General features: G+C 58.9%; 1 protein-coding gene across 2 annotated transcripts in view; it reads right to left on the bottom strand.

The window, feature by feature from the left end:
- Nucleotides 1–14,458, bottom strand: part of PBX1 (PBX homeobox 1) — a 165,084-nt gene that overhangs the window by 11,577 nt on the left and 139,049 nt on the right. Inside the window, exons 4-7 of one of the 2 annotated variants that reach the window (XM_044439358.1) lie at nt 13,392–13,527; nt 10,169–10,328; nt 3,384–3,496; nt 2,196–2,285 (exon numbers count right to left, since the gene is read on the bottom strand). In XM_044439358.1, coding sequence (XP_044295293.1) covers nt 2,196–2,285; nt 3,384–3,496; nt 10,169–10,328; nt 13,392–13,527 — 499 coding nt within the window. The remainder of the gene's footprint in view (nt 1–2,195; nt 2,286–3,383; nt 3,497–10,168; nt 10,329–13,391; nt 13,528–14,458) is intronic. The other variant, XM_044439359.1, reaches the window with a different exon arrangement.

Below are 14,458 nucleotides of genomic sequence, written 5' to 3' on the forward strand. Positions count from 1 at the left end.
TGTGGCAGAGCGAGGCGGAAGAGCGGGAGACCAGCCCCTTCGTGGGGTGGAAGAAGGGCCACGGTCGCTTGATGCTCCCCTTTCAAAAAAGTCTTCTGCTTACGCTCAGCGAACGCGACAGCGAATGGACAACTCAAAACCATCCTCTCTGATGTGCCAACTCCGGCATTTCGGGACTCCGTTGGAATATGGGCCGCACCCCGAAACCCCTCCCCATAACGAGGCGAGACCAGAAGGGGGCCGTCAAAGGGCCCGCGGGGGCGTGACGGGGCCACTCCGCTCCGTGCCAATGGCACCGTCTCGCCGAAGCACAGCGTGGCGGACGTGCGGCCTGAGCTTCCCATCCGACGGATCTTCCTCCTTTCTCCCGCTTTCCTCCTCCTAGCCTGGCACTTGCGGCTCTTTCCTTCTGGTCCGGCTTGCATCCGGAACCAGCCTCTGGCTGTGAGTGCCGAGGTCCAGGATGAGCTGAGAGGTTAGCGACAGGCGAGGCATGACATCCTGATACGGAAAAAGCGCCGCGCGCTGGAGAGCGCCGTCCCCTTCCCTGCCTCCTCCAGGTGCTGGGAGTGAGGAGGAGGAACAACTCAGGCCAGCTCCAGATGTGGAGAGGAGTGAAGCAGAGGAGCCAGTCTCAAGTCCAGGCATCGCTGGAGTTCCGGCAGCCTCCAAGAACAGCCAAGACGAGCAGCGGTGGGGAGGGGGCTTGGGACAGAGACAGACGAGGCAGGGGCAGCTCTCCCCCTCACGGCGTGACATCCGCAGAGAGGATCGGCCTGCAGAGTGGTGGGGCGCTCGTTTCCAAAGGGCCCCTCCCGAAGGGATGGGGCCAAGCAAGCTCATAGGGAGCATCCTATCAGCAAATACTAGACTGAGTTCAACGAACCACTCTGTGCATGCTCAGAGATCTCTTTCTGCAAGAACGGTCTGTGGCTTGCAACGTGTGAAGCGCTGCTCTTGCCTAGCCTGCAAAGCGGTCGGCAGCCCCGACCCAGCCCGGGCACCCGGACAACTGGCTCCTGCGGCTGGCGATTTCGGAGGGCGGGGAGGGAGGCGGTCCTGGTGAGCCGTCCGAAGGGCTTCCCTCGCTGCGCGTCTTGTGCCTGGTGCTTGTGCTGCAAACTGACGCGAGCTCACGGGGAGGCCAGGAGGGCCCGGGGTGGCCCAACCAACCGCCCCCGCCGAGCGAGGGCGGCGTCTCCGTGGCACCGCCATGAGTGCAGCGAGGCCGTGGCGATCCCGAGGGCTCTGCGGAGGAGGTGGGAGGGGGCCAAGCATGCCCCCCACCCCCCGCTGGCTCTCCGCGTGCCCGAGGCGACTGCGCAAAAAGCCGAAGCACGGGAACGGCGCTTCCTCCCTCCGGTATTTCCAGACAAACTTGGGTGCCGCAGCACCTCTGGCCTCTAGAAGGGGCACAGAGGAGTCCCCGGCGTGGCACACGGCACCCCCTTCCCCAGCAAGCTGCCCTCTCGCCCCAGCTTGCTGTCACCGCCGCTGAGACGGCGGATGATTGATCTGAGAAATGAAGTTGGATTGCTGTCCCAAATCCACACTCGGTTCTCCTTGTGTCTGTCTGATCGATTTCACTCTGTACGCCACAGCTTGTCGCTATGAATTTTCATGCTAGTCAGGAGCCGCCAGCCAAACCCAGAACAAGCAGAAGATGTTCCTCTCCACCCCCCTCGTTTTCCCATCTTCCACTTTTGGGGTGTCATCATCGTCGCCACCATTAGCGCCCTGCTGATCACCCCCTGCTGGTGTTTGACGCCGGCCGGACCGGGAGAGGCGGCCCGGGCGCTGGGCGGCACACCCCGCCGCGGCGGGATCCCCCCTCGCCGGCTGCCTCGGCAACCCCGGTCTGCGGCCACGTCCCTCCGCCAGTGCGCGGGGCGTCACCTGTTCCGCAGCTCCTCTCAGCAGAGTGCGAGCGGCCGCAGGTGCCGCCCGGACACTGATCGTGCCTGACAGGCCGAGACGCCAGCTGCCTGCACCGGCCTGCCCAGTCGCCACTTTTCTGCAGCCGGAATTCCGCCGTCGGCGTGACCGATGCGGAAGCAATAAACTAGGTGACCGTAAAGCTAAGACAAGTCCCACTAAGTGGCATTCTGAGCCCCGTGGCTTTGAAATAATTGGGAGCGAGAGCACACAGAGGAGTGGGGGGGGGGGGCAGAAAAAAGGAGGCCTATTTTTCTTACACTGATGCCCTGTGGACTATACATCTGACTCGCTGCGAGCCCGTCACTGAATCCTCCTGTCTGGCTGATAACATGGCGAAGGGTATCCACCTAGACAGACCAACAACAACAGAGAGAGAATTAGGAACACAGGCATCAAACGGCAAGGCTTTGCTCATTAAAACACGAGAATGCAACCGCAGCCGAGATTTTCCAGTGTTCGCTCCAAGAGCAAAGAGCGAGGCTGCCACCCACGGCCAGGGACCCGAGAGAGCGGCAGTGGCAGCGGGCGGGGAGGGAAGCGCACCGCGGCGGACAGTGTCTGCGGGGTCTTGTTGGCGCCCGCAATTGCGCAGAAGCAAGCCGTCCACTCCCGAAGCGCGACTCCTGGGGCTCTCCACCCAGCGCGGCCTGACCCACGGCTTCTCGATGCCACCTGCAACGTGACTCGGTTTCCGTTAGCAAGTATGCGGAGCAGCACGCAGCCTCTCGGGACCGCCCATCCTTCCTGGCCGTTCTGGGCCACCGGCTGCCTAGCGTGCCGCCTTCTCTGCATCCGGGGCCACCGTGTCCCAAGTCACACCGCCCAAGAGCAGAAGTGCTTGGATGGTTGGTGGCATTATGCCAACGGGATGGGGCAGAGGAAAAGAGGATTCCAGAGAACGCCGAGCTGCAGGGTGGGCTGGAGCGGCAACCCCCGCGGTTGCGACCCCTGCACCACAAGCGGTGGCTGTGCTCCCGAGCGGACCTCCCCCACACTTCCCCCTCGTGCCGGCTCCTGTGGCTTGGCACTGAAGTGGGAGAGGAACCCTTCCGGAGCACGACACCGTTTGCTCGTCCTAAAGCCGGGCAGAACATGGACACCCTGAAAAGCCAGTCAGAGCACAGATGCCGGGTCCCTTCTGCCAGAAAATGCACTACGAAGCTGCACCCCGCGTGGCCCTCTTTCGGTTCGCGGTCTTGACCTTCCTCTCACGGTGACTATCAAGCCAGAGCCAAATGCATTCACAGAGCGTGGGCAAGATCCCCAGAGGCAACCTCCGAATTTGTGGTGGCGGCGGCGGTTTTGGGTTTTTGTTTCGGCTGGGTCAGGTTTGTTTAGAGTTTGGATTCCTCTCTTGGGACAGGAACGGGGGAAGCCGACAGGGTCGAGGGCTCCTCCTTCTGACACCGATGCATTCACTGGCAGTACATCCGGTGGATCCCTACCTGTGCCTGCACGTTGGCTCCAACCTGGGCCCCTTGGTAAGAATCCCCATTGAGTGACTGCACGCTCATGAACAAATCTCCAGAGTTTGACATGTTAAAAGAACTGGAAGAACCTGGAAAGGAAAGAGGGAGGCACCTGAGTCACAGAAAGGAAGAGGACCGACCCCCAAGCCTGCCAGCCAAGGAGAGGAAGGCATGCAAGGCAACCCCAAACAGGAAACAAACAGGTTAGTGGCCCGGAGGGCAGAGCAGGCACAGCAGCAGCAGCAACTGAAAAACAGAGAGAGAGGATGCCCCGCAAGAGCAGCCCGACAGAGAGAGGCCTGGCCTCGAGTCGCTTTCCGGCCGAGGGAGGTCCTCCAGGGCCGGGGACTCGCTTCCTGTCTGCGTGGCGCCGAGTTCCGGTTCTGGGGTGGCAACTGGGCCGTATTGTTACGCACAGCGCCTCAGGGTCTTAATGGGCGGTGAGGTCTGGAAGGCGAGGCCCGCTTACCCGCAACGCCCGGTTCACAGGAGATGCCTGCGGAGCGCGCAAGGCTTAGGCAGTCCCTGTCTTGGGAGATGCAGGCGGAAGCGCACAGCCGCCCGGCTCGCACGAGGCAGGGCTCGCCGGCTGGGGTCGAGTGCCAAGGCCGCAGCCGGCGCCTGGGCAGCGGGCGGTGAAGGCGCCACAGCCCACGATGGCTTCCGTACCCCACGGTGGCTTATCTGTCTGGAGAGCCAGGCCACTACCTGCTGGGCAAAAACTGTAGTGTGGGAACTTGGCCACACGTGTGCATCGCACCTCTGGAGAGGTGTGCTGTGCATTGCTGGCTGGGCAAAGGACGTCACGGCTACAGCAACGGGATGCAGCCACCTCCGTCTCTGCCATGCTGCCTCGGCGTCCTCCCGATGCAAAACCAACTGCATGCATGTGCAACTGCCGCACTGCACTGGGCCGAAAGGGCCGCTGCAGGCGTCCGCCTCACCTTGCCCTTGGAAAGAGCGCTCTGACCAGAATGCATGAGACAGGCTGGGAGGGGTTACTGCTAGGCTCTCGTGCAACTCAGCATATTAAGTAGGAGAAAGCTCAACGTGCAAAGTTTAGTTCTAGACATAAAATTAGGCCGGAAGGGAGTCTCCAGGGCCCAGGTCGGCTCCGCTGCGCTACGGCAACGCCACACTGATCGACCGGAAGAGGCGCAGGCTCCGTGCTCTTTGCGGGGCTGCCCAGCGGAGATGCACAGTCCCAAACGCCGCCAACCTCCAACTAGCACTTCTGCTTAAATTTGCATTTCTGACGAAAGTGGGGAGCCTGATCTGGAAGGTGCGCATGTCTGGAGAAAGAGTGCACCGGTGAGTTGGCCTGCCAGCCCTGCCTGGCACTCGAAAAAGGGGGCGCCCACTGGAAAACAGATCCCAGAATGCCACAATAATTGGGCAGAGGGTTCTTCAGAGTCTTTGGAATGGTCCCCAAAGCCGCTAGGAAACAGATCAGTAAAATCTGGCCACGGACACGGACTGCTGATCAATGCCCACAGCTCCACAATGACTATTACTAGAATTTTTCCTGATTACTTTTCAAGTTCTCCCAAGTACTTTTCAAATATTAGGTTAATATTTTTCTATATGTGACACTTCTGAACATGTAGGGCCCTTCCCAGCCTTAATGTCTTAAGTCTCACAGGAAAGTCCTGGGGCAAAAGAAGGATGTTTTTCTCTCTAGCCCCCCCCCCTCCCCGCGGCCCTTGCTCCCCTGGTAAAGAAATGACTTGGATTTCCAAGCCCATCACAGAAAGAGATCCTGGGAATCCTGCATTCCCCCCACCCTTTTCTACAGTGATGAAGTCTCTTTTCTACTTGTCTTTCACGTACTTAAACAGATGGCCTATTTCACTCCAGTCTTTTTTAAAATGTGCCCAAATGAATAGACAAGGCGCCCACTTAACAAATGCTGCACTGAAAGCTGACTGGCGTGGGGGGGGGCGCTTTTTGGGAGGCGGGTAGTCAGCCAGCCAGCCACGTTTATTCTCTGCGGTGGCTCCCGATTGTGGAACATGCTCCCCAGCGAGGTTTGCCTGGCGCAAACACGTCTTTCCTTTTGGCGTCAGGCAGAAACCCTTTTATTCTCCCGGTATTGTAATTGTTAACCTGTTTTATTTAGTGGTTTTATATTTTAACACCAGGTGCTGTGCACCGGTCGCTCTTATTTCTATTCTTGTTTTATTGTATTGGTTGTAAACTGTCTTGAGACGTCTGTGAGGGGACGGTGTGGAAAATGTTCAAATAAATAAATAAATAATCACCAATAATTCCAAACAGCACCTTTATGACACCTATGGGAAGCCAGGTTGCCACTGACACAGCGCGCACACCGTCAGGGTGCCCTCTGTGAGCCTCTTAGAAATTAAGAGGAGCTGCCCAGGAGCCCTGCCATAAAGTGCCGTTTCCATGGAGCTGGTGCATGAGAACGTCCCACCTGACCATGCCAGGCTCTTCCCAAAACCCGAACAGAGTGCCACGCCATCTCTGCTGAAGACGCGGAAGAGATGGCGACCCACCGTGTGCCCCCAGCCAGAGCAGCAGCTGTTGCGACGGCCCCGAGCGCTGGGCAGCTCCACGGACTCATGGGAATGAGCCCCACTGGCGGGTGGGCAGGAGGGACAGCGAAGCCCCCAGCTCATCAAAAGCACCTCGGGGAAGGTGGCCATTCCCTGTGCTTCCTTGGCTCTAGAGGACAACCACCGCTCCCGGCCTCTCCCGGGACTCCCTGTGATCTAAGATGCAATGAGCTGATTTATCCAGTATCTCGTTTCACTAAAGGACAGGGCAACACAATTCCTGCTCTCTTTTAATGGGAACCTAGAATTCATGGGAGGCCAGCCCTAAACATGGCCAGATTCACAAGCAGGCTAACATGGGTAAGGACTCCATGGCTCATCCTCCAGCTGCCCGGCCACAGGGACCTGGCCTATGTTCCACCGCAGAGCAGTTTCCTCGGGGATGCTGAAGCCGGCTGTCCTTGCCACAGCGCTGTGTGCTGTGAAAAAGCTCTCCCTGGCACCCATCCGTCCTTTCCACAGGTGGCCTCAAGGGACATTGCTTGCCATGATGCTGAGCGGGGAGAACGGCAGGACTGGGGGGACCCCTTGAAAGGAACCGGCAGGAGGACCAGAAGTGCTGCAGGCAGGGGCTCGCTTCAGGGCAGCCAAGCCCAGCATCCTTCTGCCTGCCAAAGAACCGGAAGCTGAACGTGGCACGTGTCCGGGAGCTCAGGGGGCACCACGCTGGCTCCCTCCGGGTCCCCCGCACCCGTCTGCTCCTGGATGCAGCTGATTAAGCCACAGGTCAACGTCCCCTTTCTCTTTTACCACCCCAGGCCCTGGCAGCAATTCCAAATGTGTGTGTGAGCCTCTATTGGCCAGAAATCAAATTATATAAATGAACCACATCTGTGAACAATGGCCGTACTTTACATTTTGGTTTAACCCATTGCAGTTCAGAATGCGAGGGCGCAGTTCATGCGGCTGCGCTTTGAAAGCAGAAATGCTCCTCAGCGACTGTCACGTTCCTTTCTGGCTGAGGGTGGCTCAATTTTACCTATGTTTACACCTTTAAGAGAGGGGTGGGAAAATGTGCCTTTGGTTACATCCAAATGCCCTCGACAGCTGGAGAGCCGCTCTCTCTGAACATTCCCCCAAATCCTCCGTCTGGAAGCAGAAGGCTGGGAAAGGCCTGATCCGGCCATGAGGATCAGTATCTCCATTAAACGGTTGCATAAAAGGCAGAAGGTAGGCCAACAGCAGCCAGACATCGGCCAAAGGTCCCAGGACAGCATGCCTCCAACGCTGGGGTGACCGGCTTGTGAACGTGTTCACAGAGCCAAAGAAAGCACTAACAAAGTCTGACCATGTGCGGAGTGCTTTTCGCCCATGGCCCACCCTTGGCAGACCTGAGCTGAAGCACCAGAGTTCACAGATCGGATGCTCTGACGCCCAGACTTGCTTCTAGGGGTCACCACATCTCCTCATAGTTGAAATAAGTGAACCCAAGCTCTAAGACGGGAAAGCGTTTTTTCCCTTCACTTGTTCCCACATGAACAGTTTGCTGCCTGAACAAGAGCAACGCCAGAGAGAGTGTAATATGTGGAAGAATGAAATTCACTACTGAATTCCATCCAGTGTGGACTTTTACCAAAGAGGAATACACAGAAAGGACAACGCTTTGCACTTTGCTAGTTAAGGAAGTGTTTATACCTAATTTACAGTAGAAATCTAATATCCATCCTGGGCTCAACCACTCCCACTGCCCACACTGTCCAAAACAAAGCTCCTTAAAGCTGGAAAAACAACCATGGGAGAACTGCGTCGCCCAGAGAAAAGAAACTGTGCTTTGTGAAATTATTATGGGCTTGGTAAAATTTAGAGCAAGTTACACAAGAAGACCTCGTTCCGTCTAACTCTTGCTTAAATTACCAGGGCATTAAGAGTCCCGCTGTTCTCGGGGCCGGAGGGAAGGTGCTGCCTGAAGTGCACCTGGGTGCAGGGGAGGCAGCCGCGTGCCCAGAGCCAGCGGCCCGGCTGGCTTTCCCGGCAGGGAGCGGAGACGGCCGGAGCAGACGCGGTGCAGCCAAGTGAGGAGCTGTGATGCCGTCAGAGCCAGGGAGACACGGCGGTGGCGTTTGGAAATGGGAGGAGGATCGCTGGGAATGTGCCCCTGGGAGGGCACGAATCAAGGGGCTCAGAGGGTGGGGAGGGCCGGGCCCGGCAGGGCAAGACGAGGGGAGGGCAGACCCGGAGCTCTGCTTTCGCCCCGTTCCCCATCACGGCTGAGGGCGTCCCCACACTCCAAGGTCATCAGCGACAGTGCTAAGAACCCCGAGCGTCTGCCTGGCCCGGCAATGGCACCGGCTCTGGAGGTGCCGAGGGCAGTGCGAACGCTGCTCGGGGAGGGATTCGTAGCACGGAGGGCCCTGAGGACTGTCCAGAGCCAGGCGGGGCTTGTTTGGCTGGCTCGGCTTTTTTATCCCGCCAACCGGAGGGCCACTTCCACCTGGGAGCCCATCCAAGGGACCCCGCGTGTCATCCGGTGCCAGTTCTGCGCACACAGTTAACGTTTAGGCGGCCGGCTGACCTCTCGGTGGGCAACAGCCGCAGGAGCCTCGGGCGCCCCGGGCCACCCTGGCTTGCCCCTCCCCACAGAGCCGCTCCTCCTCTCGCGAGACGGGCGTTCCTGCAACCGAGCCGTGGGGGAAACCACACGGCTTGCGCTCTGCAGGACACTCGGAGAGCCTCTTGCTTGGCCGGCTGCCGCTGGGGCCGGGAGCGGAGCACGGCAGCGCTCCCCTAGCCAAAGGCACCTGCCCCGTATTCAGAAGCAGGGAGGAAGCATTTATGGGGAGCGTGACTGACGAGGCGCCCCTTCCGGGGCGTGTCCGGTTCTGCCTCCGTGAGCGAGTGGCAGAAGCGGCGGCACCGCCCTGAGCTCTCCGAGAGGCTGCGGTGCTGAACGGCTGGTCTGCTGAGGCAGAGGAGACCCAAGCGGGGCTGAGCCCGCAAGGGCGCTGCCCAGCTCTGCTCACCTCAGGGGGCTCCCTGGGCAGCCCGGGCTTAGCCACACAGTCCTAAGTGGTGGACGAGAGCAAACCCTGAACGACCCTGGGCAAGGCCCCGGCGCGCACCGGGAACGCTCCCGACCCTTCGTTGCAGACGTGAACTCCTTTGGCGCAGGGGCCATCTGTTGCTCAGCATCATTTCGGTCGTCTTGCACGCCCATGTTGTACAAGAATTTTTGGCAGCTTTCCACAAATACCTTTTAGCCAGTTGCACCTTATAATATTTTGGAACCTGGATAAAAGGGGTCAGTACCAGAGCCCCAGTCCTGTCCGTCACCCCTCTTTTCAAACATCCCCATCATCAACTTGCCTCTTTCCCAGAAAGGGCATCCCAGAGCTCTCATGGCCCTAGAAACCACCTTACTGCGAACAATTTCATAAACCATTAATTGCCTTCCATGCGCCAAACACGAAGCAGACTTTCCCACTGGAGGATAAAAATCTGGATCCAACACATGATTTACCTGGTTGATGTATGTCTAAAATGTTTACCCCGTTCCTCTAAAAGGTACCCCAACCAACTTGCCCCTTGAATGAATAATATGAGAACTACAAACCCACACACGGAAAAGGAGAGAAGCAAACCATGCTGGAATTGCAGTACAGTAAAAACCCCTCCAGCAGTTTTGGTATCAGAGGGAAGTCAAATGCCCCAGAGCAGGACAAGCGAAGAGGAGACACAGGCGAGGGGGGGGGGCCAGGGGAAGGTGACGCAGAATGGACTCGGGCAGCAGGCCAGGGGCACCACGGTCAAGCGCCCCCTTGAAATCGGTGCCGCTGCCTGTCCCTTCAGCCTGGCTTGCAGGGGGCAATCTCGTGAGGAAGGGAGAGCCCTGAATGTGCCCGGCCGCGTCTCGGGGCCACCCCACGGGAAACGGGGCTGCCCTCGTGGAGACACACCAGCTGCGCACGGACAGCCCTTCTCCTGCGGGAGGCAGCCGCTCCGGCAAAGCGCTGCCCTGCAAGCGCACCTCACGCCCTGCCCTGCCCTGCCCAGCCAGGCTGCCTTGCCTTTGGGAACAGAAAAACGGACAGGAACGGAACACACAACATGAGTACATTGCCCCCAGAGTGAACAAACCAAAGGAGGAACCAAATTAAAAGGAAAACAAGAGCAGACATTGAGACCAAAAGAAAGCAAAACCCCGCAGAAAAAAAGAGCAAGAACGACCAAAAGAAAAAAAAAACTAACCAGCTGAATTGGGAGTTGAGGGCGAGTTAGCCTGGCTTCCATGGGCTGACACATTTGTGGCTGTGACAGCCGTTTTGGCAGCATAAATATTGGCTTCCTCTTGAAATTTACCTATGTTCTTCTTGTACCGGATTCGCTTATTTCCAAACCAGTTTGATACCTAGAGCAAGTTCAGAAAAAAAGACAAAAAGGCAGTTAATAGGAAGTCGAAGATATGGCCAGAGTGGGAAGCCGAGGGGAGGGGAGGGGGCAGTTGAAGCGTGCTGAGTAATCGTGCAAAATAAATCTCGCTCTGGACTTCCAGGAGAGGCTCATAAAATGATCAAACTTTATGCTTAATGCAGCACATATATATATTTAAACTATAGCACCCTTGTTTATATTTTCTGGTGCTTGAGACTTTAGACCACACACTAAAACTGTGCTTTCAAACATTTCCTCCTGGCCGTGCCGGAAATGTCCTTTTCCTGCTTTTCCCGGTTGATCTATGCAGCCACGGAAGTGCCAAAGACCAGACCTGCCCAGCCTCTCGTTCCACCGCACTGCTTCTTTTGCAAGTCAGCCCCACCCGAAAAACGGATGAGCCTGTGCTGCCGTGTGCCGCTCCTGGGGAAGGGGAGCGAACAAGACCAGCCGTGACGCTGGACTCTCCTGAAACCGGCATCCGCAGGGGACCTGGTGGCAATCCAAATGCAGCCGTTTGCACAGCTGTCCACGGAAGTGTCCGCGTGACGCTCGCATCGGTGCAGACAAAGTGTTTGCGCATAAAGCACCGGGCGGCCCCTGGAATGCTCATTTCTGGCAGACTGTGTCACGCGTGCAGAGTCGGGGAGGAGGGGGTGACGGATCGGCGTCTCTGCGTGCCCACCGGAGAAGGGCCAAACCGCCTGCCGCTTCTGAAGCAGGCGGCCCCCATGGTTCAGAGTGTGGGGGGAGCGTCGGCAAAGGGGTCTGGGATGGGGCCCGCCCGCCCCGGTCTCCACGCGACCGAGACCCTGCCTGGCCGGGGGCTGGCATGTGCCCCACAGCACCCGCGGAAGAACCGGTCCTGCCGTGGCAACTGGGATGGCACGGGCACCGCGGCTTTTCTCACGGGCAGCGATGCCGATGCCCTGCCCCGTGGTAGGAATGGAGCCTCCCTGGCCAAGCACAGCCTTGAAGGCCAGAGGCTGGAGCCGCTCGGGGCAGGACCGCCACGGTTGTGAGCACCTGGAGGCGTGTGGCTTCCGCTCCTGCAGACAGAGCGCTTTACACAGGTGACCAATGGTTCCTGCACGCCCTGAACCGGCTGTTCCCATCAGGCAGGTGGCCAAAGTGTGACTGGGCATTTTGTGACTGCGCCCAAAGTCGCGTGCTCACGGGTCCAAAATGTCGGGGGAACCCTGTGCTAGAACCACAAATCACGCACACGGTGTTTTCCCAAAGACGGGAATACGCACCGTATGGCCAAACATGGTGCGCTTTATTCACACGTGACCCGGAACCTGGGTGTGCCCAGTTCGGATTCGGCTGTGCCAATTCACCGGTTGCGAGGAAGCGGCTCCCGCAACAGGGCTATTTATTTATTTAATTTGTGTGCCACCCAACAGCTGAGGCTCTCTGGACAGTTACGAGATTCCAAATCAGGGAGTGGCCATTAAGTAGGTAACGGCTGCATACAGTCCAGGGCGGTGAATTACGGACTGCCCAAGACCATGAGTTATGGCCTGGAGGGCAAGGTTCTGCCAGATCTTCGGAAGCCTACAGAGATCTGATGCCACTTCCGCCAATGCGCTTCCAGGGTCAAGGGGCGCCCCTACGCCTTCCCTGGAGCGAAATGCGCCTCCTTCATGAAGAGCCAAGTTCCAAAAATCGCTGCTTCTCTAGGTAAACCCTAAAAAGAGGAGAGCAGCCGACCTGTCTCAGTGCGGCTTCAGGCAACACTCTGGGATGCACCTGTGCTGTCCTCTGAGCACCGTTTTCCTCTGCCAAGCCAGCCCTCGGCCGCCGTGATGCTCTCATTGAACAGGCACAGATAATATCGGCTCTTTTGCAATGAAAGGGGAGGCCGGGCGGCTCGAACCTTCCATGGAGTCAACTGAAGAAATGTTTTGTGTGTTTCGGTCAACATGAAAAGCGAAAAGGACAAAACCCAAACCGGATGAGCTCTTACCTTTTGTGCAAAACAGCGATCTTACATGCAACGGGTGGTGCAACTTCGCCAGGTTTGGGGGGGGAAGTCCTCGACTGCTCTGCCTGCATAAGTTCCGGGGTACGCGGGGCCCCCGTTTGCCTGCGTACCTGCACAGGACCAGCTGGCTGCACCGATTCCAGCACGCACCCTGAATTCTCTCGCCTCAAAAGCCCCGCTGAAACTGGGGGGGCCCACCGGGTGCCGCGGGGGGCAGCTTCAACACCCCGCCTGACCCTGCTTTACATCCAGGACAACACCTGGGCCGCTCCACCCCGGATCTGAAACCCACTCCGCATCTGGGGGGGGGGGGGGGGGGACCTGGCGAAGCTCAGAAGCGCTGCGCACGCCCCAGGGAGCCACGCCGGAGCGCGCCAGACGAGCGCGGGAGGGCGGACTGGCAGGGCAGCCCCGAGCCTCGTGCGGTCCCGCGGCGGCAGCGCAGCTTCCGTGCGGTCCTGTGGGAAGACCGCAGCAGCGCCGGGTCCGCAGCACACTCCGGGGTGGGCAGGGGGCGATGTGGGCACGGGCAGGGGGACCCTCCTCGTGAGGTGAGGGCTGGCGGAGCATCTCGCACTCACCTTCCCAAAGTTTGGGGTGGGCAATCCTCATAAAGAAACACACCCAGAGTGAGCGATTTTGAAAATAAATTATTCTCACACGTTCATTAATAAATAGCTTCCAAGAAACATTGAAAGCAGCGAGGCATAAATTCTAGTTAATACAATTCGGTATCTGGAAAGTTACTACACCAAACACCAATTAATCTGTATGTCAGAAGCAGAAGGCTAAGGAAGTCCTGCAGTGGGCAAAAGGAACTCCCCCCCCGGAGGATCTCAGAGGAATCGCCCATAGGGGGGCAGAGCCCCCCCCCCACTGTCTCACTGGAGTGACAACCCAAAGGTTTTCCCCACTTCCCCCAAAACAGGCTGCTGGAGGGACCCCGGGCGTGGGCAAAATCCCAGCCACTGATTCCTGGGCGCTGCAAACGGTCGGGAGGCGAGACAGACGGACAGGCAGACGCCACAGTGCAGCGCGCGCCCCGGGCCCTACCTGTGAAACTGTGATGCCACACTTCTTGGCTAGTTCCTCTTTGGCTTCCTCACTGGGGTACGGGTTGCTGAGGTGGGAATAGAAATACTCATTGAGGATTTCGGTAGCCTGCTTGTTGAAATTTCTTCTCTTCCGCCTGGACAAGAAGAAAGAGAGGTCATCAGCAGTGGCTCCCAGGAAGCGTCTTTTCAAAGGAGGCCCCTGGGAGGGGCACCAACGGGATCCCGATCGGCCAACGAACCAGTCCTCTGCCAAGACAAGAAGCCCTTCCCCGCCGTCCCAGCGCAGCCGGGTGCGTGCGAGTGAGCGGGACACTGGCCGAGACAGCCGTGGGCAGGACAGGATGTGCGACTCGCCCCTTTCCTCGAGGGCTGCTCTCCGGTCAGAATCTGCTTCCTCCTCGTGGGAAGCGATTTTCCGTGGAAAGACACATCAAGGGACGGGCGTGGCCCCAGACGGGTGGGGAGGAGGCTGCTGCCTTGGCCCGCGGGGCTGAGCTGTGCTCCCATCGGGGCTGAGGATGGGGCAGCCCCCCAGCTGCACTTGCGCAGGTGCGAAATGGCTGCTGTCCCCGGGCAGCGGCACACAGAGGAGGCGGACGTGCCGGGCCCCAGGCTGGGCGGTCCTCCCGGGCACACCGCGCGGTCGCGTGCCCCGCGGGCTAGAAACACGGGGACGACTCGGGAGCTGCTCTGGAGGGGCGTTCCGCATCGTGAAACGAGATGGTGGGGAACGAGGCGAGCCCCTGCCCCTCCCTCAACATCACGGCCCCGATCCCATGCGGCTGGCGCTGGACGTGGCACTGCCACGCAGACACGAGGAGCAGGAGCGGCCCCGTCCGGCTGCGTCCACCTCCCGCGTTTTGGAGCCCGTGGGACGGCCGGGATCCTGGGCTCGCTGCTTATGCCATGAGCACCATTTGTGGGTGTAGAAACGTGGAAGAGCGGAGTTGAAGGGGCCAGGAGCCAGCCAAGCCACCCCGCTCAGGGGGCCGTCCAGCTGCATCTGGGAGGCCTCCAGTGTGGGAGAGCCCCACACCGCCCTAGGAACTCGGCTCCGCCCTGGCG

This window comes from Varanus komodoensis, unplaced genomic scaffold, assembly GCF_004798865.1.
Source record: "Varanus komodoensis strain SLA01 unplaced genomic scaffold, ASM479886v1 scaffold34_3, whole genome shotgun sequence".
Classification (NCBI taxonomy): domain Eukaryota; kingdom Metazoa; phylum Chordata; class Lepidosauria; order Squamata; family Varanidae; genus Varanus; species Varanus komodoensis.